Here is a 25740-nt window from a genome sequence, read left to right as displayed (position 1 = left end):
AAAAGCCGCCTCCTCCCCCCATGGTGTTGGCAGAGACCGACATGAGAATGGATTGGAGGAGGTGGGACAGGGTTAAAAGGGTGGTGATATGCAAAGAGGGGTTTTTATAAGGTCAGTTAGGGGTGAGGTGCCTCAGTTTCCCGCTCCTGTAAGGTGAAAAGCAGTCCCAGCCGCCCTAATTTTATATTTGTTCTGGTGGGGTTTTAGTAGTTTTCATTATCGGGTCATTGTGGCCTTGTGCGGTTGGGGGGGGGGTCCTTGAAATTGGTGCTAAATTGGCCTGGGGGGTCCATGAGTGTATGGATTCCCCAAGTGGTTATATATTATGGTTTGGTTTGGTGATTTTGAGGGGATCTTCTGCAAGGGTTTGTCGGATCCCCAGGGTTTAAGTGGACAATGGATGCTCCCAAGCCAGTGGGGTAATTTATGGTCTGTTATTATGTCCACAGTTCTCTGTTTGGTTAAGCACCAGATTTTGGGAGCTTCAAGGACCCTCCCAGGGTTTTATTTATATTATTATTAAATATTTGTGGTATAAATAAAGGCTGCTGTGGTCAAAATTATCCAACTTCACAGTGTCTTTGCCTTATTTTGGGGGCCCGGGTGGGGGAGGTTTTTGGGTATTCAGCTTGGAAGGTTTGGTTAATGGAGGGTTCCCACCAGAGCATCGACAATACTAGTGTCATGGTATATGCACCGTGTTGTAAGGGTATAAAAGATAGTACATTACAATAACATATTTGTATAAGAAATGTTTTTACACATAAATATCCTACTATTTTACTAATGACCAGTTCTCTCCATAACATCTATAAAGAATATAAGTCTCACTTTGCATCACTGATTTCAGTGAGGACCACACTGGATTTTTTTAACACGAGACCTCTGCTAGACAATTAATAAAGTTTGTCTAGCAATTTCCCTTACATTTTGTATAGATAAATGTCTTATATTCATGGTAAAGTGGCCATGTTCCCAAATAGTGTGTATACTGCATTTTTTCTGAAGTCTAAGTAAAGTGGATGTGATTACATGAAAACTCCTGCTTTCTGTACTTTCTGTGCATTTAAAGATGCTGTTACACTGTGCAGTTTTTGATGCATTTTTTTTCTCCATAGGCTTCTGAGGGAAGCTCAGAAAAACATACGGAAAAAATGCAGAATCACAGCTTTTCTCTATTAAAATACGCAGCTTAAAATCTGCACTAAAATGCATCACACGGAGAAAAACGTAGCAACGTAGCGCGATACTCAAAGAAGACTTTTAAATATTTTGGTCGGACACTTGCAGAAAACATGAGGATGAAAAACAGCAGAAAAAATGCAGCATTTACGCTACGTGTGAACACAACCTCAAACAATACTTGTAAAGTAAAAGGTAATGCAGTTCTTGATAAAGAGTTATAGTAGAATTTGCGTGTACAGAGCTGGGGCATGAAGTCGTTTATGTTGATGTTCTGGACTAACATTCATCCCTTTTTAACTATCCTATGTCCATTTGGAATTATTTGACTGGCAAATCCCATTACACTACACTAATACATGATGATATCAATGCTTTCACTTTACCTTCCAGATGTAATAAACATGATCATCTGCATTACATTCTGTTTGCAGGATAGCTGATATTTTTTTTGCTTACCTATCAGATTGAGGCCCAGAACCACAGGGAAGTAAGGAGCCATCACCCACTGTCTCTAGGGGCTGGAGAGAGTGTTCTTCACTCACCATTGGTAGAACGAAGCCATTTATACAGACAGATGAGCCGCTGTGTGCAGATGTTGCTTCATAGTCCATAATATTTCCCAATATTACACTCCACCTCTGCTTCCCCTCAAACAGCTCTGAATTGGCTCATTCATTTTTTTTCCGTAATATGAATTACTGGCAGAAATCACTGTTTGCTTTAGTGGACCCTTTGGATTAGGTGCAGTAACCCTTTCACCTGCATGAAAACTGGAGATGTAGAATTCAGAAGTTTCCACTTTGTGTCTCTGGTTTACTTTAGTCTTGTTTTGCTGCAAAATAATAAATGTCTCTTCCTCTGTGTTTAGTGTTTGTTCACACAGGGTGGATTTTTAGTCCAGGTTTGTGAATTTTACTTTTGTGAAATCTACAGCAATTAAATTCTGTAACACGCACATTTTGATTCTGGATTTAATGTGAAGTCAACACACTGCGGACTCAGCTGGGAATTCACCAAAGATTTTTGGGATAGATTTTGTTGTGCAAATCCTGCTTCTCAGTCAAACTCTGCAGTGTGACATAATATGCAGATACGAAATTTACACCAGATTCGATGAACATGCAACTTAAAAACTCCTTTACTCATTTTTTTAGGGACCAAATTTGGAAGTGACTTTGATGGACTATGTGATAGAAAATACCAAAAAAGTGACACCATTATAAAAACTGCACCCCCCCCTTCACCCCCTCCATGTGCTCAAAACCACATTCAAGAAGTTTATTAACCTTTCAGGGGCTTCACCAGAATTAAAGCAATGTGGAAGGAAAAAAATAAAATACAATTTTACTTTTTCCCACCAAAATATTGATTTAGATCCAAATTTTACATTTTCAAAGAGGTAACAGGAGAAAATGGAGCATACAATTTGTTGTGCAGTTTTTTTCTGAGTACGGGGATACCCCATATGGGATGGAAAACTATTGTTTGGGTGCACAGCAGGACTCGGAAGGGAAGGAGATCCCTTAAACCTTTAAAGCGCAAATTTGGTTGGAATAGATAGCGGATGCCATGCAGCATTTTGCAGAGCCAAAGATGTGACATCAGTGGAAAGCTCCTGCAAGTGACCCCATTTTTTAATCTATACCCTCAAGGAACTTATCTAGAGATGCGGTGAGCAACTTGAACCTGCAGTTACATCACAAAATTTTATAGCGTTGACCTGTGAAAATAAAGTAACACATTATTCCCATAAACATGTTGCCTTAGTCCCAAATTATTCATTTTCACAAGGGTAACAAGAGAAAATGGACCATATAATTTGTTGTGCAATTTCTACTGAGTACGCCGATACCTCGAGGTGTAGTGAGCATGTTTAACAGAACTGTATAACATTGGGCTGAGTCAATGGAATGGAACCTCAAGTTTTTAATATTCAAAAGGGATAATAGGAGAAAATGGACCATACCATTTACACAATTTACACATTTACCATCCTGCGCCCCCATTCTGGTATGTGCTGCCCCCATCCTGGTATGTGCTACTCCGATTCTGCGCCCCCATCCTGTCATGTGGTGCTCCCATCCTGCACCCCCATCTTGTCATGTGCTGCTCCCATCCTGCGCCCCCCATTCTGTCATGTGCTGCTCCCATCCTGAGCCCCCATCTTGTCATGTGCTGGTCCCATCCTGCATGCCCATCCTGTCATGTGCTGCTCTCATCCTGCGCCCCCATTCTGTCATGTGCTGCTCCCATCCTGCACCCCCATCCTTTCATGTGCTGCTGACCCTGAATAAGAGTTTGGACATAGCACCACATGACAGGATTGGGGCGCAGGATGGGAGCACATGACAGGATTGGGGTGCAGGATGGGAGCACATGACAGGATGAGGGCACAGGAAGAGAGTAGCACATGACAAGATGGAGGCGCACAAAACAGGATGAGGCACAGGACGGGGGCTGCACATGACAGGAAGGGGGCGCAGGATGGGGGCTGCACATGACAGGAAGGGGGCGCAAGATGGTCACAGCACATGACAAGATGGAAGCAGCACATTCCAGGATGGAGACCATATACCAATATAAATGCTCGCCACCCGGGCGTAGAACGGGTTCAATAGCTAGTATGAATATAACATGTAACATAGAATTAATTGTTTTCACTTTTTTTGTAGAGGAAAGGTCTAAGTCTGGAGAACACCTAGGAGATCAGAATGACTTGTATCGTGCATGTAAGTAGATATTAGAATTTGCTTTCTTTTATTTTCCAGCTGATTAGTAACTTTTTTTTACTAGGAGTCAATTGATGTGGGGTAATATTTTGTCATAATTTCTTCAAAGAAATCTGCATCATTTTGAAGATTGGAAAAAAAATCACCTAATCTTTTTACTGTTCTGGTCTCTCTTTAGTTTACCATCAGCTTTGGTCACCATCTCATCAAACATGAAGAGCTATGAGCACTGATATCCCCATAACACCAGATGGTAAGTCATCTCTCATTCTCTTTGTCCAATAACATGTATATTACATGTAAAATGAAAAATAATTTGTATTTTCTCATTTTTGTAGAAGGAAGGTCCAAGTCTGAAGAACACTGAGGAATTAGATCAGAATAACCTGTACTTCATGTAAGTAGGTATCAGAATTAGTTATTTTTTAGTCTCCAGCCCATTAATATTTACTTTTTAATACAAATCTATGGATGTGATGTAATATCTTGTTCTCTTCACAGAAATCTCCATTATTTTGAAGACTGGAAAAAAAACTTCCTTTATTTCCATACTGTTCTGGTCTGGTTTTAGCTTACCAACAGCTTTGGTCAACATTTCACCAAGCATGAAAGGCTATGAACAGAGATTTCCCAAAAACATTGGATGGTAAGTTGTCTACCATTACGCCTCCGTCCCATAATAAGTAGATATTAGATTTATCTTTCTTTTAGTCTCCAGCTCGTTTGTATTTACTTTGTTATTCGGAATCTTTTGATGTGATGTAATAATGTGACTTCTTCTCTTTACAGAAATCTGCAGAAGTTACAGATCATTTCCCGTATGATCCACAGATTCCTCATCTGCTTTGTAAAGATACTGATTCCATCATGTGCAGTGACCCTGGTAACAGCTGCAACCCCAGACTATCATGTTGTCATATATTCCATTAATTACAAAATATTACTAAAATAAATAATATTTACCATCTCTAGGTCTGGTTGTGACTTTACTTCATAGAATTAAGTTACAGAACTTTAGAACAGAGGTGAAGTACCTCCGGCCAGCAACATCAATTACTCTGGCCACTGGGCAGATTCATGGGGACCGCAGTGTTTGGGATATTTATACACAAGGGAGTGTGATGTCCCCCACACCTGACAGCACACTGGGACTGGGACACTGTTCTCCTGTAAAGTGCCAGAGCTTAAAGGGAACCTGTCACCCCCAAAATTGAAGATGCGCTAAGCCCACGGGCATCAGGGGCTTATCTACAGCATTCTGTAAAGCTGTAGATAAGCCCCCGATGTAACCTGAAAGATGAGAAAAAGAGGTTAGATTATACTCACCCAGGGGCGGTCCCACTGCGGTCCGGGGCCTCCCATCTTCTTACGATGACGTCCTCTTCTTGTCTTCAGGCTCCGGCGCAGGCGTACTTTGTCCTGTTGAGGGCAGAGCAAAGTACTGCAGTGCACAGGAAAGGTGCCGGGAAAGGTCAGAAAGGCCCAGCACCTGCACACTGCAGTACTTTGCTCTGCCCTCAACAGGACAGACAAAGTGCGCCGGAGCCGCAGCGTGAAGACTAGAAGAGGACGTCATCCTATGAAGATGGGAGGCCCCTGGGTGAGTATAATCTAACCTCTTTTTCTCATCTTTCAGGTTACATCGGGGGCTTATCTACAGCATTACAGAATGTTGTAGAAAAGCCCCTCATGCCGGTGGGCTTAGCTCACCTTCGATTTTGGGGGTAACAGGTTCCCTTTAACCGGACAGCAACTCGATCATGACTACCGCTCTCGTGTACTTTACATTTGCCGTAGTCGGTAGGATCGGTCCATACAGGGTCAAACTGGGTGAATAGACTCTAGGGCCTCACCCTACAGCTATATGCAAATATCTGATATCGTTATCCCCGATATAGTGGAGCATCAACTGAAAGGCTATGTGCACACTATCAGGATTACTTGCAGAAATTTCCTGAGCAAAACCGGATGTTTTCTGCAAGAAATCCACATGCGTTTTTTTGTGTTTTTGACTCGTTTTTTGTGCGTTTTTTTCCGGAGCTTCCCAATGCATTAAATAGCGGGAAAAAACACGAAAAATCGAAAAATCTGCAAAATTAATGAACATGCTGCGTTTTTTACTGCGATAAATATCATGTGCACAAAAATTGCGGAATGCATTCTAAGTGATGGGATGCATAATGTATGCGTTTTTATGTGTTTTTATAGCGAAAAAAATGTGAAAAATCCGCAACGTGTGCACACCGCCTAAAGCACAGGCGGCTCCTGCACATCTACTGTGCACATACTATAGTTGGGATCTCCAATTATGTTAGATTGCATTAAAGGGTTCTTTGGTTAAAACACACCGATCCATGGGCTCCACAGGATAGGTGATGATAACTTATTTATCGTTTAGGTATGGCCATTGGGAACTGAACCGATCGGAAGAATGGGGAAGTTTTAGTCCTGACAGGATAGTTATCCCTATTTTAAAATGGAGCTGCAGGTGGGATGTCTGACCGCAGCGCTATTCATTCTCTTTGGGGCATCCAGAAAAAACAAGAGTAGCGCTCGCAGCCTCTGAGGGAATGAATGGATCAGTGGCCAAGTTGAACATGTATCTCCAGTCTAATGGGGATAAAAGCTCCACATTCTGCTGATTGGGTCCCAGCAGAATTTTCAAAATTTTCTCCAAATTTCCATTTTTTTCACAAATAATCGCAAGTAATATCAAATAAATTTTACCACTATCATGAAGTACAATATGTTACGAGAAAACTGTCAGAATCACCGGGATCCATTGAAGCGTTCCAGAGTTATAACCTCATAAATGGACAGTGGTCAGAATTGTAAAAATTGGCCCGGTCATTAATGTGCAAACCACCCTTGGGGGTAAAGGGGTTAAGGTGAGGAATATGCGCTCCACGCCTATGTATGCCTATATACTGGGCCCCTTATAATATTCCAGTATATGATGGGCCCTATATAATACTCCAGTATATACTAGGCTCTATATAATGCTACAGTATATGCTGGGCCCCATATAGTGGTCCAGTATATAATGGGCTCTAAATAATGGTCCAGTATATGATGGGCCCCATATAATACTCCAGTATATACTGGGCCCCATATAATGCTCCAGTATATAATGGACCATATATAATGCTCCAGTATACAGTCATGGGCAAAAGTATTGACACCCCTGCAATTCTGTCAGATAATACTCAGTTTCTTCCTGAAAATGATTGCAATCACAAATTCTTTGGTATTATTATCTTCATTTAATTTGTCTTAAATGAAAAAACACAAAAGAGAATGAAGCAAAAAGCAAAACATTGATCATTTCATCAATTCACACATTTCACACAAAACTCCAAAAATGGGCCAGACAAAAGTATTGGCACCCTCGGCCTAATACTTGGTTGCACAACCTTTAGCCAAAATAACTGTGACCAACCACTTCCAGTAATCATCAATGAGTTTCTTACAATGCTCTGCTGGAATTTTAGACCATTCTTCTTTGGCAAACTGCTCCAGGTCCCTGATATTAGAAGGGTGCCTTCTCCAAACTGCCATTTTTAGATCTCTCCACAGGTGTTCTATGGGATATTCAGGTCTGGACTCATTGCTGGCCACCTTAGAAGTCTCCAGTGCTTTCTCTCAAACCATTTTCTAGTGCTTTTTGAAGTGTGTTTTGGGTCATTGTCCTGCTGGAAGACCCATGACCTCTGAGGGAGACCCAGCTTTCTCACACTGGGCCCTACATTATGCTGCAAAATTTGTTGGTAGTCTTCAAACTTCATAATGCCATGCACACGGTCAAGCAGTCCAGTGCCAGAGGCAGCAAAGCAACCCCAAAACATCAGGGAACCTCCGCCATGTTTGACTGTAGGGACCGTGTTCTTTTCTTTGAATGCCTTTTTTTTTCTCTCCTGTAAACTCTATGTTGATGCCTTTGCCCAAAAAGCTCTACTTTTGTCTCATCTGACCAGAGAACATTCTTCCAAAACGTTTTAGGCTTTTTCAGGAAAGTTTTGGCAAACTCCAGCCTGGCTTTTTTATGTCTCGGGGTAAGAAGTGGGGTCTCCCTGGGTCTCCTACCATACAGTCCCTTTTCATTCAGACGCCGACGGATAGTACGGGTTGACACTGTTGTACCCTCGGACTGCAGAGCAGCTTGAACTTGTTTGGATGTTAGTCTAGGTTCTTTATCCAACATCCACACAATCTTGCATTGAAATCTCTTGTCAATTTTTCTTTTCCGTCCACATCTAGGGAGGTTAGCCACAGTGCCATGGGCTTTAAACTTCTTGATGACACTGCGCACGGTAGACACAGGAACATTCTGGTCTTTGGTGATGGACTTGTAGCCTTGAGATTGCTCATGCTTCCTCACAATTTGGTTTCTCAAGTCCTCAGACAGTTCTTTGGTCTTCTTTCTTTTCTCCATGCTCAATGTGGTACACACAAGGACACAGGACAGAGGTTGAGTCAACTTTAATCCATGTCAACTGGCTGCAAGTGTGATTTAGTTATTGCCAACACCTGTTAGTTGCCACAGGTAAGTTACAGGTGCTGTTAGTTACACAAATTAGAGAAGCATCACATGATTTTTCGAACGGTGCCAATAATTTTGTCCACCCCCTTTTTTATATTTGGTGTGGAATTATATCCAATTTGGCTTTAGGACAATTCTTTTTGTGTTTTTTCATTTAAGACAAATTAAATGAAGATAATAATACCAAAGAATTTGTGATTGCAATCATTTTCAGGAATAAACTGAGTATTATCTGACAGAATTGCAGGGGTGTTAATACTTTTGGCCATGACTGTATGCCGGGACCCATATAATGCTCCAGTATATGATGGGCCATATATAATGCTCCAGTATATGCCGGGACCCATATAATGCTCCATAAAAAATGCTCCTCATATAATGTTCTAAAATATTTTGGTCCCCATATAATGCTCCAGTATATTTTGGGCCTCATATAAAGCTCCAGTATACACTTGGCTCCCTATAATGCTCCAGTACATACTGGGCCCCATATAATGCTCCAGTATATGCTGGGCCTCATTTAATGCTACAGTATATGATGGGCCCCATATAATGCTCCAGTGTATATTTGGCTTCAAATAATGCTCCAGTATGTGCTGGGCCACATATAATGCGTCAGTATATGCTAGGCCCCATATAAAGCTCCAGTATATAATGGGCTCCATATAATGGTCCAGTATATAATGGGCCCCATATAGTGGTCCAGTATATGCTGGGCCCCATATAATTCTCCAGTATATGCTGGGCCCAATATAATGCTCCAGTTTATGATGGGCCATATATAATGCTCCAGTATATACTTGTCTCCCTATAATGCTCCTGTACATGCTGGGCCCCATATAATGCTTCAGTATATGCTGGGCCCCATATCGTGCTCTAGTATATGCTGGGCTCCAGATAATGCTTCAATATATGCAGGGTTCCAAATAATGCTCCAGTATATGCCGGGACTTATATAGTGCTCCATAAAAAATTGTCCCCATATAATGTTCTAGAATATGTTGGTCCCCATATACTGCTCCAGTATATGCTGGGCCCCATATAATGCTCCAGTTTATAATGGTCCCGACATAATGCTCCGGTATATACTGGGCTCCATATAATGCTCCAGTATATGCTGGTGATATGGAAATTTGGGTTGGATAAATCTATCCCGTGTGTGCTGCGGCCGTTCCCAATAAGGCTACTTTCACACTAGCGTCGGAATCTCCCCGTTGCAATGCGTCGGGCAGAGATTCCGACGCTAGCGTTTAACGCACAGCACAACGGAGGCAGCGGATGCATTTCTCCGGCGCATCCGCTGCCCCATTGTGAGGTGCGGGGAGGTGGGGGCGGAGTTCTGGCCGCGCATGCGCGGTCGGAAAAAGCGGTCCGTCAGGAGCAAAAAACGTTACATGTAGCGTTTTTTGCTCCCGACGGTCCGCCAAAGCACGACGCATCCGTCGCATGACGGATGCGACGTGTGGCAATCCGTCGCAATGCGTCGTCAATGCAAGTCTATGGGGAAAAAACGCATCCTGCAAGCACTTTTGCAGTTAACGCTAGTGTGAAAGTAGCCTAAGACTGAGTATTTTGAGCGCTTATCAAGAATGAGTCTGTACATCATTGTGACAGAAAAGCATTCCATCAATACTGATCCTTTATTTCCTGATACATAGTTTTATAATTGCATATAGAAAGGAGTAGTTAGGGGTGGTTAGTTAATTAACATATTGTCTAGCTCCTCTGTTAATGGTTATCTGAATATATATGGAATATTGTGATTAATGCACATATGATTGCTGATTAAGCAACTAAAATGTATCTCTGCATTTAGGACAAAGTTGAGACATCTCATCAGCACTTAAGACATCTGGAGTTCTTCTGCTTTTTTGGATGGAAATCACCGAACAGTCTGTCTGGCTTATATCAGTTTATGTCAGCCATTTTAAGCAATTGATTATGGTGTATATAGATATATTTGCGTTTATAAGAGTACATATGAGTATACATGCAAGTGAGATCTACATGATATAAATATTTCTATCACAAGCCCCCCTTAGATATCACTTGCCCTAATCCTAGCCTCCTGTCCCAAAGCGCTGCAACTCTTTTGTGCTGCTGGCGAACTGACGCAAGCCTAGCGCCTACGCCCTACACCGTACAGACTTTTCGCAAATGGGCGGTCAGGAGATCTGTCCCTAACGGGGGTTAGTTGCAATCAGTCTCTTAGTCAATAGCATGTGTAGTGTATTCTTTATCAGGTAGGTCATCTATTCCGTCAGGCAGGGCATCCACAACATCGTTCTGGCTTGGGTGTCAACTTCTGTTAGGGGAGCGTTCTTGCAATGCGATGCGTGGAACCTCCAGCTTCACAGAGGTTGGTGTCATCAGCGGCACTTGGACAGGACCATTAGATCTGGGATCGAGTGGTGTTCTCCTTACAAACTTTTTTCACCAACACCCAGTCTCCTGGCTTCAAGGAGTGTGTACCGGACACTGAATCTGGATCTGGCAATGAAGAAAAAACTCGAGAATGGATGTTAGCAAGTTTCTTGGTGAGTTCAATTACATAAGCAGACAAAGTATCATATTACATAGTCAACTGCTGAGGGAAAGAATACCCCTAACCTGGGACTAGACCCAAACAAAATTTCATATGGTGACAGCTTTTCTAGGCCTCTGGGAGTGTGCCTTACACTAAGTAGTGTGATTGAGAGTGTCTCATGCCATGGTTTGCGTGTCTCTTGGGCAACTTTCAACATCCTGTTCTTAAGTGTCCCATTCAGTCTATCCACTTTCTCGCTACTCTGGGGATTGTAGGGAGTGCGTAGGCCTAAGTCTGACCCTACTGCTGACCAGATCTCTCGTGTGAGATTTGCTGTAAATGCAGGTCCCTGGTCACTGCCTATCACTTCTGGGACCCCATATCTGCGTATCTCATCTCTGAGAGTAGTCTCTTTGCAGTAGTCTTTGCTGACTGGTTCCTCACTGGGAAAAACTTCTGGCTATCCTGAGAACACGTCCACGACCACAAGGGCACATTCAAAACCTCCACTTGGCGGCATCTGGATGTGGTCTATCTGGATCCTCTGGAGGGGGTACAGCGGGCTGGCAAGATGATGTGTGGGAACTTTCTTCATTCTTCCAGGGTTGCATTTGCCGCAGGTCAGACAGCTGCTAGCGAACTTGGCTGTTAGGGTGGAGATCCCTGGAGCGAACCAGTAAGCACCAATCAGATCATTCATCTGTGTCTTTGATCTGTGTGTGGGCCCATGTGCCCACTGGACCACCATAGGATACACGCTTCGGGATAAACAGGGTTCGTAGTCCATTGCGTATACCCTTCCTCCTTCATGTGTTGCTCCCTTCCGCATCCAGCATTCCTTCTTGTTCTTTTTTCTTTAGGGCATTCTCTTGCAGCTTTTTGAGCAGATCCCAGGACGTCATCTGGTCAGGTTTCTTGTCTTCAGTCGTCATGTAGTAGCCGTCCAGCTCTACGACCTCTCCCACTTCTCCGTTTTGTCTTCCTTTGGCTGCTTCTTTGGCTGCCATATCCGCCATGTTGTTGTCCCGTGCCTCTACTGTGTTCAATTTTCCATGTGCTTTGACTTTTAGTACTGCCACCATTTTTGGAAGTTGGAGTGCGTCCAGCAGGTCCTTGATGGCTCCATGAAGTTTCACGGTTGTTCCGCTTGCTGTGATGAAGTCTCTTGCAGCCCAGACAGGTCCAAAGTCGTGTGCTATGCCATGCGAGTACCTTGAATCGATATACATGTTCGCAGTCTTGCCTTCTGCAATCTGGCAGGCCTTCGTCAGCGCTATCAGTTCTGCTTCCTGGGCTGACATACTAGGCGGCAGACTTCTGGACCACAGGATCTCTTGATTGCTGGTCACTGCACATCCCGTGTGGAATCTTTCTTCATCATCTGCAAATCTGGAGCCATCCATGTAGAGGATCAACTCTGGGTTGGTCAGTGGCTCTTCTGCCACTTTGGGTAGTCCTACTGTTTCCTGTTGCATGATGCTGAATCAATCATGGTCACCTGTCCGGAGCAAATTCAGATCCCTACGGAAGCTATCATGCAGATTTTGATCAGACTTTTGATCTGAGGGTCCATATCTGTATCCCCCTTGGGAGTGGGAGTAGAGTGGACGGCTTGAGGACTGTGCATCTGGAGATGGTGACATTGTCGGGCAGGAGTAGAGAGCACTGGAGGCGAAGATGCCTGGCGGTGGAGAGATGTTTTGGCTGGGTTCGGTTGAGGATTGCTGAGATGTCATGTGGAGCCAGGATTTCCAATAGATACCCAAGAATGATGACAGCAGTCCTGTCCAGGAGGGCATATGCTGCAAATGCTGCTCTCATGCAGGAGGGGGCTTCCCTTGCAACTGGATCCAAGCAAGCTGAAAAGTAGCCTAAAGGTCTCTGCTTTCCCCCCTGAAGCTGCGTCAGGACTCCAGTAGCAAGGCCTTCTTTTTCCATCAGGTAGAGACGGAATGGCTTCTCGTAGTCAGGTAAGCCTAGTGCTGGCGCTGAGACTACAGAGTCTTTTAAATTCTTGAACAAGCTGAAGGCTGCATCTGTCAGGAGGAACGGGGTTATGTTGACACAGTCATACAGAGGCTGCATTAGGACTGAAGCATCAGGGATCCAGGCTCTGCAATACGAAACTAGACCAAGGAAGGCCTGTAGCGCCTTTGGAGTTGTTGGAGGAACCATCTTCTCCACTGTGGTCTTCCGGTTATCTGTCAGATGTTTCGTCTGGTGAGCAATACAGTGTCTCTGGAACGTAACTCGCTTCAGACACCACTGGACTTGGTTCTTTGAGACCTTGCAGTGCTGCTCTGCCAGGTAGAGTAGGAGAGACAAGGAATGGGCTTTACACGTGCACAAAGGAGTAGATTGTTCACGTTTTGTAGCAGGGTTACTTCTGCATGTTATGTGACCCAGTTCGTGAGGACTGTGGACATTGCTTTGCTGAACTGTGAAGGGCTGTACTGGGCCCGCTGTGGCATAACTGTCCATGTGTGCTGTCCCCCCTGGTGCGTTAAGGCAAACAGGTACTGGTCTTCTGGATGAAGTGAACACTGGAGAAAGCATTAGCCATGTTGGTCACTGTGAACACTTGCTGTGGCAGGCACATTTGAGAGCAACGATCTGACAACAGATGGCTGGCTCTCCTTTTACAGTCCTTTTTTCTTGACCGGGAAAAGCGGGGTATTGCAAGGCGATGTGCAAGGAACAATGATTCCTATTTCCAGGTAGACCTTCAGTTGGTCAGAGGCAGCTTGACTCTAGGCCTGGCCTGGGCCTTATGAGGGTACGGGGTACCTGGCTTGAGTGACACCCGTGCTGGTGCAACTTGAGGTTTTCCCACGTCCTGAGGTCCCTTAGACCATAAACTTTCTGGTACTACGTCCAGTACCTCCTTGGGTAGGCCTCCGTTGGTTGTTTGAGGTTCTTGTAGGGCCACCAGCATGATTCTTCATAGGTCAGGGATGAAGAAAGTGTCACGGTCCCATCTTCCTGGAACACTGTGGTTGCCTTCAGCTTCTGCAGTAGGTCCGCTCCCAGCAGCTTGAGTGGCAGGTTCTTGACACCACAAACTGGGACAGGATAGTGTCCTGGCTGAGTGCACATGCTCAGAGGCTTTGTAAGCTGAGAATGTCTGACTTGATCATCAATGCCCATGCGAGACACAGAGGATTCTGATAGGCAGGAGGGATCAGCGAGTTCCACAGGTCTCATTACACTTCTGACTGCACCGGTGTGCAGAAGAAAAGATCTGACAACGCCATCCACTATCAGGGCAATTTGAGGTATTGGTCCTGCAGATGGGGTTTTACATGTCAGGAGCTGTAGTGAATTCTGTGGCAGAGCTCCCTCCTGTGGTCACAAGTGGTACTTCGGCTGATTCTCTCTGTGAGCTTCCGTTGGTGGAGGAAAGTGGTACTGCGGCTTCTGAGTTTCCTTCCTCAGGTGATGTGGTGAAGTCGTTAGGTGCTGCTCTATTTAACTCCACCTAGTGCTTTGATCCTGGCCTCCAGTCAATGTTCTAGTATTGGACCTGTTTCCTCCTGGATCGTTCCTGTGGCCTGCTGCTCTTCATAGCTAAGTTCCGCTTTGCTATTTTGTTTGCTGTTTTTTTCTTTCCAGCTTGTCTATTTGTTTTTTCCTGCTTGCTGGAAGCTCTGGGACGCAGAGGGTGTACCTCCGTGCCGTTAGTTCGGTACGGAGGGTCTTTTTGCCCCCTTTGCGTGGTTTTTGTAGGGTTTTGTGTTGACCGCAAAGTTACCTTTCCTATCCTCGCTCTGTTCAGAAAGTCGGGCCTCACTTTGCTAAATCTATTTCATCTCTACGTTTGTCTTTTCATCTTAACTCACAGTCATTATATGTGGGGGCTGCCTTTTCCTTTGGGGTATTTCTCTGAGGCAAGGTAGGCTTATTTTCTATCTTCAGGTTAGCTAGTTTCTCAGGCTGTGCCGAGTTGCATAGGGAGCGTTAGGCGCAATCCACGGCTGCCTCTAGTGTGGTTGGAGAGGAGTAGGGATTGCGGTCAGCAGAGTTCCCACGTCTCAGAGCTCGTTCTATGTTTTTGGGTTATTGTCAGGTCACTGTATGTGTTCTGACCTCTATGTCCATTGTGGTACTGAATTACCTTTCACAACAGTACTGGAGGCCCAAAGTACTAATGATTCTCAATAGAGGGAAAAAAGAAGTTCTGAGACCATTTTTTTTTCTCTGCACTGTGTTTTGCCTTTTTTTCCCCTAGACATTTGGGTGGTTCAGGACACAGGTGTAGCGATGGACATTAAAGGTCTGTCTTCATGTGTGGATCAGCTCACAGCAAGAGTACAAAATATTCAAGACTTTGTGGTTCAGAATTCTATGTTAGAACCGAGAATTCCTATTCCTGATTTGTTTTTTGGAGATAGAACTAAATTTCTGAGTTTCAAAAATAATTGTAAACTATTTCTGGCTTTGAAACCTCGCTCCTCTGGTGACCCAGTTCAACAAGTTAGGATCATTATTTCTTTTTTACGTGGCGACCCTCAGGACTGGGCATTTTCTCTTGCGTCAGGAGATCCTGCATTAAGTAATATCGATGCGTCTTTCCTGGCGCTCGGATTGATGTACGATGAACCTAATTCAGTGGATCAGGCAGAGAAAAATTTGCTGGCTCTGTGTCAGGGTCAGGATGAGATAGAGGTATATTGTCAGAAATTTAGGAAGTGGTCCGTACACACTCAATGGAATGAAGGTGCGCTCGCAGCTATTTTCAGAAAAGGTCTCTCTGAAGCCCTTAAGGATGTCATGGTGGGATTTCCTATGCCTGCTGGTCTGAATGAGTCTATGTCTTTGGCCATTCAGATCGGTCGACGCTTGCGTGAGCGTAAATCTGTGCACCATTTGGCGGTATTACCTGAGCTTAAACCTGAGCCTATGCAGTGCGATAGGACTTTAACCAGAGTTGAACGGCAAGAACACAGACGTCTGAATGGGCTATGTTTCTATTGTGGTGATTCCACTCATGCTATCTCTGATTGTCCTAAGCGCACTAAGCAGTTCGCTAGGTCTGCCACCATTGGTACGGTATAGTCAAAATTTCTTCTGTCCGTTACCTTGATCTGCTCTTTGTCATCGTATTCTGTCATGGCATTTGTGGATTCAGGCGCTGCCCTGAATTTGATGGACTTGGAGTATGCTAGGCGTTGTGGGTTTTTCTTGGAGCCCTTGCAGTGTCCTATTCCATTGAGAGGAATTGATGCTACGCCTTTGGCCAAGAATAAGCCTCAGTACTGGACCCAGCTGACCATGTGCATGGCTCCTGCACATCAGGAGGTTATTCGCTTTCTGGTGTTGCATAATCTGCATGATGTGGTCGTGTTGGGGTTGCCATGGCTACAAGTCCATAATCCAGTATTAGATTGGAAATCCATGTCTGTGTCCAGCTGGGGTTGTCAGGGGGTACATGGTGATGTCCCATTTCTGACTATTTCGTCATCCACCCCTTCTGAGGTTCCAGAGTTCTTGTCTGATTACCGGGATGTATTTGATGAGCCCAAGTCCGATACCCTACCTCCGCATAGAGATTGTGATTGTGCTATCAATTTGATTCCTGGTAGTAAATTCCCAAAAGGTCGACTGTTTAATTTATCTGTGCCTGAGCACGCCGCTATGTGGAGTTATGTGAAGGAGTCCTTGGAGAAGGGGCATATTCGCCCGTCATCGTCGCCATTAGGAGCAGGGTTCTTTTTTGTAGCCAAGAAGGATGGTTCACTGAGACCTTGTATAGATTACCGCCTTCTAAATAAGATCACGGTTAAATTTCAGTACCCCTTGCCGTTGTTATCTGATTTGTTTGCTCGGATTAAGGGGGCTAGTTGGTTCACCAAGATAGATCTTCGTGGTGCGTATAATCTTGTGCGTATTAAGCGAGGCGATGAATGGAAAACTGCATTTAATATGCCCGAGGGCCATTTTGAGTATCTAGTAATGCCATTCGGACTTGCCAATGCTCCATCAGTGTTTCAGTCCTTTATGCATGACATCTTCCGAGAGTACCTGGATAAATTCCTGATTGTGTACTTGGATGACATTTTGATCTTCTCGGATGATTGGGAGTCTCATGTGAAGCAGGTCAGAACGATGTTTCAGGTCCTGTGTGCTAATTCTTTGTTTGTGAAGGGATCAAAATGTCTCTTTGGTGTTCAGAAGGTTTCATTTTTGGGGTTCATCTTTTCCCCTTCTACTATCGAGATGGACCCTGTTAAAGGGACACTGTCACTGAATTTGGAGGGAACAATCTTCAGCCATGGAGGCGGGGTTTTTTGGTTTTTGATTCACCCTTTCCTTACCCGCTGGCTGCATGCTGGCTGCAATATTGGATTGAAGTTCATTCTCTGTCCTCCATAGTACACGCCTGCGCAAGGAAATCTTGCCTTGTGCAGGCATGTACTACGGAGGACAGAGAATGAACTTCAATCCAATATTGCAGCCAGCATGCAGCCAGCGGGTAAGGAAAGGGTGAATCAAAAACCCAAAAACCCCGCCTCCATGGCTGAAGATTGTTCCCTCCAAATTCAGGTGACAGTGTCCCTTTAAGGTCCAAGCCATCCATGATTGGACTCAGCCGACATCTCTGAAAAGTCTGCAAAAGTTCCTGGGCTTTGCTAATTTTTATCGTCGCTTCATCTGCAATTTTTCTAGCATTGCTAAACCATTGACCGATTTGACCAAGAAGGGTGCTGATGTGGTCAATTGGTCTTCTGCTGCTTTGGAAGCTTTTCAAGAGTTGAAGCGTCGTTTTTCTTCTGCCCCTGTGTTGTGTCAACCAGATGTTTCGCTTCCGTTCCAGGTCGAGGTTGATGCTTCTGAGATTGGAGCAGGGGCTGTTTTGTCGCAGAGAAGTTCTGATTGCTCGGTGATGAAACCATGCGCCTTCTTTTCCAGGAAGTTTTCGCCTGCTGAGCGAAATTATGATGTGGGCAATCGAGAGTTGCTGGCCATGAAGTGGGCATTCGAGGAGTGGCGTCATTGGCTTGAAGGAGCTAAGCATCGCGTGGTGGTCTTGACTGATCATAAGAAGTTGACTTATCTCGAGTCTGCCAAGCGGTTGAGTCCTAGACAGGCTCGTTGGTTGCTGTTTTTTGCCCGTTTTGACTTTGTGATTTCGTACCTTCCGGGCTCTAAAAATGTGAAGGCGGATGCTCTGTCTAGGAGTTTTGTGCCCGACTCTCCGGGTTTATCTGAGCCGGCGGGTATCCTCAAAGAGGGAGTAATTGTGTCTGCCATCTCCCCTGATTTGTGGCGGGTGCTGCAAAAATTTCAGGCTAATAAACCTGATCGTTGCCCAGCGGAGAAACTGTTTGTCCCTGATAGGTGGACGAATAAAGTTATCTCTGAGGTTCATTTTTCGGTGTTGGCTGGTCATCCTGGAATCTTTGGTACCAGAGAGTTAGTGGCTAGATCCTTTTGGTGGCCATCTCTGTTGCGGGATGTGCGTACTTTTGTGCAGTCCTGTGGGATTTGTGCTCGGGCTAAGCCCTGCTGTTCTCGTGCCAGTGGGTTGCTTTTGCCCTTGCCGGTCCCAAAGAGGCCTTGGACACATATCTCTATGGATTTTATTTCAGATCTTCCCGTCTCTCAAAGGATGTCAGTCATTTGGGTGGTCTGTGATCGCTTCTCTAAGATGGTCCATTTGGTACCCTTGTCTAAATTACCTTCCTCCTCTGATTTGGTGCCATTGTTCTTCCAGCATGTGGTTCGTTTACATGGCATTCCGGAGAATATAGTTTCTGACAGAGGTTCCCAGTTTGTTTCGAGGTTTTGGCGAGCCTTTTGTGGTAGGATGGGCATTGACTTGTCTTTTTCCTCGGCTTTCCATCCTCAGACTAATGGCCAGACCGAACGAACCAATCAGACCTTGGAAACATATCTGAGATGCTTTGTTTCTGCTGATCAGGATGACTGGGTGTCCTTTTTGCCTTTGGCTGAGTTCGCCCTTAATAATCGGGCCAGCTCGGTTTCGCCGTTTTTCTGCAACTCTGGGTTCCATCCTCGTTTCTCTTCAGGGCAGGTTGAGTCTTCGGACTGTCCTGGTGTGGATACTGTGGTGGACAGGTTGCAGCAGATTTGGACTCATGTAGTGGACAATTTGACCTTGTCCCAGGAGAAGGCTCAACGTTTCGCTAATCGCAGACGCTGTGTGGGTCCCCGACTTCGTGTTGGGGATTTGGTTTGGTTATCTTCTCGTCATATTCCTATGAAGGTTTCCTCTCCTAAGTTTAAACCTCGTTTCATTGGTCTGTATAGGATTTCTGAGGTTCTTAATCCTGTGTCTTTTCGTCTGAGCCTTCCAGATTCTTTTTCCATACATAACGTATTCCATAGGTCATTGTTGCGGAGATACGTGGCACCTATGGTTCCATCTGTTGATCCTCCTGCCCCGGTTTTGGTGGAGGGGGAGTTGGAGTATATTGTGGAGAAGATTTTGGATTCTCGTGTTTCAAGACGGAAACTCCAGTATTTGGTTAAGTGGAAGGGTTATACTCAGGAAGATAATTCCTGGGTCTTTGCCTCTGATGTCCATGCTCCCGATCTTGTTCGTGCCTTTCATATGGCTCATCCTGGTCATCCTGGGGGCTCTGGTGAGGGTTCGGTGACCCCTCCTCAAGGGGGGGGTACTGTTGTGAATTCTGTGGCAGAGCTCCCTCCTGTGGTCACAAGTGGTACTTCGGCTGATTCTCTCTGTGAGCTTCCGTTGGTGGAGGAAAGTGGTACTGCGGCTTCTGAGTTTCCTTCCTCAGATGATGTGGTGAAGTCGTTCGGTGCTGCTCTATTTAACTCCACCTAGTGCTTTGATCCTGGCCTCCAGTCAATGTTCTACTATTGGACCTGTTTCCTCCTGGATCGTTCCTGTGACCTGCTGCTCTGCATAGCTAAGTTCCTCTTTGCTATTTTGTTTGCTGTTTTTTTCTTTCCAGCTTGTCTATTTGTTTTTCCTGCTTGCTGGAAGCTCTGGGACGCAGAGGGTGTACCTCCGTGCCGTTAGTTCGGTACGGAGGGTCTTTTGCCCCCTTTGCGTGGTTTTTGTAGGGTTTTGTGTTGACCGCAAAGTTACCTTTCCTATCCTCGCTCTGTTCAGAAAGTCGGGCCTCACTTTGCTAAATCTATTTCATCTCTACGTTTGTCTTTTCGTCTTAACTCACAGTCATTATATGTGGGGGCTGCCTTTTCCTTTGGGGTATTTCTCTGAGGCAAGGTAGGCTTATTTTCTATCTTCAGGTTAGCTAGTTTCTCAGGCTGTGCCGAGTTGCATAGGGAGCGTTAGGCGCAATCCACGGCTGCCTCTAGTGTGGTTGGAGAGGAGTAGGGATTGCGGTCAGCAGAGTTCCCACGTCTCAGAGCTCGTTCTATGTTTTTGGGTTATTGTTAGGTCACTGTATGTGTTCTGACCTCTATGTCCATTGTGGTACTGAATTACCTTTCACAACAAGGAGCGTAGTGTCTTGCGGACCTGGCTTGCTTGCCCCTGTCCTATGTACGGGGTACTTCACTGCCTTCTGTACTTCTTGCTTGACCTGTTTCTCTGGACCAACTCTTGGGTTGCATGGGTGCTCTGCACTTGTTCCGGGAATGGCCAAACTTGCCACAGTTGCAACACTTGACCCTTCTTCTGTCTTTGTAGGGTGGTTGCGCTTCCACGTCAGTGGTCACCATGAGAGGGGCCATCTTCTGCACTCCTGGTTGGGACTCAATCCCTTTGGCTACTGTGGACAACGGCATGATGGGCACTGTAGCGGCAGCGGGGTCCGGCCTGCTGATTGAAGCTGCGGTGGTAAGATGGGGCCTGCAGGTGCGTCCGTGGCGAGGCCCGGGGGTGCCATGAGACCGGCGGCTGCATCCAACCCAAGGTCTTGGGGCATTACAGGGGCTGCGGCTGCATCTGCCATCACTTCTTCCCCCTGCTTTGACATAGCTTCTCCCCTTTGCTAACCTTGTTGAGGTCGGTGTCTCCTCTCCGGAGTCTGCAGTGGTTCTTCCGGCGTGTCGCTCGACACTTTGCAGCGTCTTCACCTCTGGCTCCCGTTCCGGCGTTCTCAGCAGCACGGCACCCGTTTCCTTCTTCGCGCTCTTTGTGGCGCTATAATGGCAGCAGTTTTGGCGACAATTGGCAATAAACAGTCTCCCAGGTGCACATAACCCGTTTTGCTGGGTCAGTCCACTGCTATTGACCTGTTCTCGGGCCTAGCCACTATCAGTGTTTTCCTGATTGGCTGTCTCAGTCCATGCACAAAGGCCTGTGCCAACATTTGCGTGTGTATCTGGTCATGAATGGTGAAGCCCAAGTCTTGGAATACTTGCATTACTCTGCCATGAAACTTCTTTACAGACTCTGTCTTGTCTTGGCTCATGTCATGTAAGCTGAGGGCTTGTCCTGCCAATCTGCCTTTGGCCCACTCTCTGAGCTGTTCAATTAGCTGTGGCCCTGACTCCCAAGCGTGTACATATAATTCTGCATCACCTGCTTTTTAGTTCCATTTATGGCCCAGAGATCATTCCAGGTGGCTATATATGTTCGCTGGTTCTGCTACATTCTTCAGTAAAATGGCATGGGATACATCCCTGGGTCTGAAAGATTGTCACCTGACTTGAAGTGCACATAGTGTAATGGTGGTGCCTCTATCTGCCCCTGCATTCTTGGCGCCTCTGGGTTTCTTTTCCTAGTACTGGACAGCATGTATGATGTTCCCTCCTCATCTTCATCAGAGGAATAGTTGTGATAGCGTGTGCTGGGGTCATACACTGGCTGATTTTGGACTTAGAAGCTGCCTTTTTGTGTGAGGATGTCTTCCCCCTTGCTGAAGCTGTGGTGGACTAGGCTTATAGCTCTATGTTGATGTGAATGTAGGCAGCTCTGACCGTTGCTGAAGTTGTACATTATCAACAGATGGTGAGTCCTCCCCTCTGCACCCAGGGCTGAGCTGTCTGCTGCCTGATGTGTCTGTATCTTGGGGGGTGCCTTCTACTGGGGGATCTCCACCTTCCTCCCCCAATACCATGACTGTCAGAGGCTGGGCTGTATTGGAAACATAGAAGGGGTGCCTTGTGCTGTAAGCACCACATTGTTTGGATTGGGCGTTGGCCCAGCTGGCAACACAGAAGAAGAGGAAGAAGGAGGAGGGGTTGATGAAAAAGAGTATAGGAGGAGGAGGAGGTGAGGAGTGAGGAACAGCGGGAGGAGAAGATGGGAGGTGTGGAGGAGAGAGAGAAGGAGGAGAAGAGAGGTGTGGAGATGGGTGTGGAGAAGGAAGAGCAGGAGGAGATAGGTGTGGTGGGGGAGTGAAGAAGGAGGGGAGAAGGAGGGTGAGTGAAGGAGGAAAGAGGTGTGGAGAAGAAGGAGGAGTAGATGTGTAGAGGAGATAGAGAGGGAGAGGAAAAGAGTGAGAGAGGAGAAGGAGGAGAGAAAGAGTGACAGAGAAAAAGGAGGATAGAGAGGAGAAAGATGGAGGAGAAAGACAAAAAAATAGAAAATTCCTTCTTCTTTGATGGCAGATGCAGCCTGAGACTGCATGGTCACAGCAACATCGCCATCTCCATGTACAAAGGTTGGGCGGGGCGCACCACATACTGTGCAAAAACTCCCTATACAATGGAATCTGGTGAGAGCATGGAGAGGCGCTGATGGCTTAATACCTTTCCCCATTTTATATACATAAAAATCACTTCCTGGTTTGCTCACATATCTCTCTGTACCACCTAAACGATGTAAGCTCTGCTGCTACTGTATACCATGTATCAGCATTCAGCAATGTAACATCAGCTAACTTCCCTTATTTTCCTTTCTATGTCATGCCATTCCGCAGCTTGAAGTCTGCCATTCTTATGGATTTCACATACTTTATACCTTCTAAAATTCTTCACATACTGGGGGGCCGTTTTCTCATCAGGAAGCAAAAGGCTATCCTGTTGCTCGGCCACTTTATTCCCCCTTGCAAAAATAAAAATGAAAAACAAACAAAAAAGGAAAAAAAACAGCAAAAAAACTTCAGAAAGATTTTTCCTTTTTTAAAAAAAGAACCAAAGAGATAGAATGGAAAACTTTTGGAAACTAAAAAAAACTAAAAATAACTTTAAAATGAAAAAAGACAGAAGGAAAATTTTAAGAAGAGTAAAAATTTATAACGGCTTCTCTCTCTTTTTTTTCCCCCTAAACTGTCTGCGCTCAAACACAGTTAGACACACACACTTCCCCTTTTCTTATGCTGCTGTATCAAATGTTACCAAAAAAATCACGTATGTCACATCAAAAATGATCTAGTTTCACCTCTTCAAATAAATGCTATACCATAGCGAGATATATGCAAAAACAGGAAACTTAGCAAAAAGGAAAAAAAAAACAGATTTGACAGTGTGATTTACAATGGATATATCTCTACTAGCAGGAAAAGGAAGGAAAAAGAGGAAGAGAAAAAAAAACTTCTCTATACAATTATATGCTCTTAAAGCAGCCTACGTGACACAAACAGAAACATATACAGACGTCCGGGAGATACCCATTTAATTATTGTGACACGTGCAGGTTGCGCTGGGAACAGACTACTGCCAATCGCACTGGGCACACCTGTGCCCGGGCCGCCTGAGTGAGAAACACAACAGGCGGGATATCTACCACCCCGGTCCAGTCTACCTAACTGGATAGCCAGCACTACGGGAATCTGCAGTAGCCCTCTAATTTATCACTACCCGTGTGCCTGGATATGGAGCCACCTGCCCCAGAACTGCCTGTTCCTCCTATGCACGGGAATCCTGCAATAACTTATCGAGCGATTTGACCTCCTGCGGTCTGTTACCCAGCAACCACAAGCAAAACAGCCACTGTTCCATCCAACTGTCTCCCGGATCTTACACAAACACAGAACACATACACGGCACACAGCAGACACCTTGATCCCAGGGTTTGGATACAGGCTTTGTACTTTTTACACCTGGGAATGCGGTGGTGACCACACCTGACCGGCAAGAGGTATAGACCCGGACTGGGCACAGGGGACTTTCAGGTAAGATGATAACATTTTCTTACCTTAATTATGGAGCTGCGCAGTCTCTGATCCCGTGAACCAAGGCCGTGGCCAACACCTCTGTTTCTCCGGTCAGCAGGGTCCCATGTGTTTTGTCCACGCCTCGCAGTTGGGGGCCATTTGATATGGAAATTTGGGTTGGATAAATCTATCCCATGTGTGCTGCGGCCGTTCCCAATAAGACTGAGTATTTTGAGCGCTCATCAAGAATGAGTCTGTACATCATTGTGACAGAAAAGCATTCCATCAATTTTATTTCCTTATTTCCTGATACATAGTTTCCTTTATTTCCTGATACATAGTTTTATAATTGCATATAGAAAGGAGTGGTTAGGGGTGGTTAGTTAATTAACATATTGTCTAGCTCCTCTGTTATTGGTTCTGAATATATATGGAATATTGTGATTAATGCACATATGATTGCTGATTAAGCAACTAAAATGTATCTCTGCATCTAGGACAAAGTTGAGACATCTCATCAGCACTTAAGACATCTGGAGTTCTTCCGCTTGGATGGAAATCACCGAACAGTCTGTCTGGCTTATATCAGTTTATGTAAGCCATTTTAAGCAATTGATTATAGTGTATATAGATATATTTGCGTTTATAAGAGTATATATGATTATAGAGGAGTATACATGCAAGTGAGATCTACATGATATAAATATTTCTATCACTTTGGTCCCCATATAATACTCCAGTATATACTAGTCTCTATATAATGCTCCAGAATATGCTGGGCCCCATATAATGCTCCAGTATATACTGGGCTCCATATAATGGTCCAGTATATGATGGGCCACATATAATTCTCCAGTATACAGTACAGACCAAAAGTTTGGACACACCTTCTCATTTCAAGATTTTTCTGTATTTTCATGACTATAAAAATTGTACATTCACATTGAAGGCATCAAAACTCTGACTTAACACATGTGGAATTATATACTTAACAAAAAAGTGTGAAACAACTGAAATTATGTTTTATATGTAACACCCCTTTAGGGCTACCACGGTACACTGGGTGTTATGGGGGGTCTCACCTCTCCAGGGCGCAGTGCCTCCACCCGAATCTTGATTGGAGTTCTCTCTCTGGGACTGCAGAAGGGCTATTATCTTCTGCCAGGGGCTGATTCGGGAAACCCCTGCCACTCTCAGTACACACTCACAGGGATCAGGAGTAAAACAGTTTAACAGGTTAATTGCTATGCAGCATAAATTAGATGGATTTAAAAGAATAACATGAAATACAAATAACTGTGCTCTGTCAAGGTCATATACACATCTCACTCTAATTCTACTTCAACCCTGCAAGTATAACGTAGTAGGGTTTTTTGTTTGTTTCTTCTAGTTTAACTCAGTCCAAACGTTGGGGCCCAGTTGCCGCGGATGCAGGCGCGCAAATTAAAACAGTTAGTGCACTTAGACGAATATAACTGGCAATAGTCTGAGCTGTAATGTACTCACTGTAAGTAACGCTCGTAGGACCACAAGTCTCAGAAAGTCACTCACGGCACGTCTCTAACGGTCGGATGGTTCTCTGGACACCAGCTGGGGCGGCCGGATTCAGTCCTTTATACGGTGGGAGTGCAGGCAGAAATCTCCAAGTTTTTGATGCAACTTGTTCCAGAGGGTAACACAAAGTCGCACTCTCTCCAGCAACACGAGTATATCCGGGAGGACAGCAACCCTGCAGCATGGGGCCAGGCAAGTCCCCCG

At 45.1% G+C, this 25740-nt stretch overlaps 1 protein-coding gene and 1 long non-coding RNA gene across 2 annotated transcripts in view; one reads left to right on the top strand and one right to left on the bottom strand.

Annotated features, from left to right (window-relative positions):
• The window catches only part of LOC138638540 (serotransferrin-B-like), an 83028-nt gene extending 81285 nt beyond the window's left edge, over positions 1-1743 (bottom strand). Inside the window, exon 1 of the mRNA XM_069727920.1 lies at positions 1642-1743. Coding sequence (XP_069584021.1) covers positions 1642-1684 — 43 coding nt within the window. The 5' untranslated portion in view covers positions 1685-1743. The remainder of the gene's footprint in view (positions 1-1641) is intronic.
• A 2508-nt stretch (positions 1744-4251) lies between these two features.
• On the top strand, positions 4252-4818 carry LOC138680903 (uncharacterized). The gene is made up of 3 exons (XR_011321829.1): positions 4252-4311; positions 4416-4560; positions 4704-4818. It is a non-coding gene; the product is annotated as an uncharacterized lncRNA (long non-coding RNA).
• The last annotated feature ends 20922 nt before the right edge of the window (positions 4819-25740 follow it).

This window comes from Ranitomeya imitator, chromosome 5 (genome assembly GCF_032444005.1).
Source record: "Ranitomeya imitator isolate aRanImi1 chromosome 5, aRanImi1.pri, whole genome shotgun sequence".
Lineage (NCBI taxonomy): Eukaryota > Metazoa > Chordata > Amphibia > Anura > Dendrobatidae > Ranitomeya > Ranitomeya imitator.
Note: the sequence above shows the minus strand (reverse complement) of the source record. Positions and strands in the feature narration are given on the sequence as shown.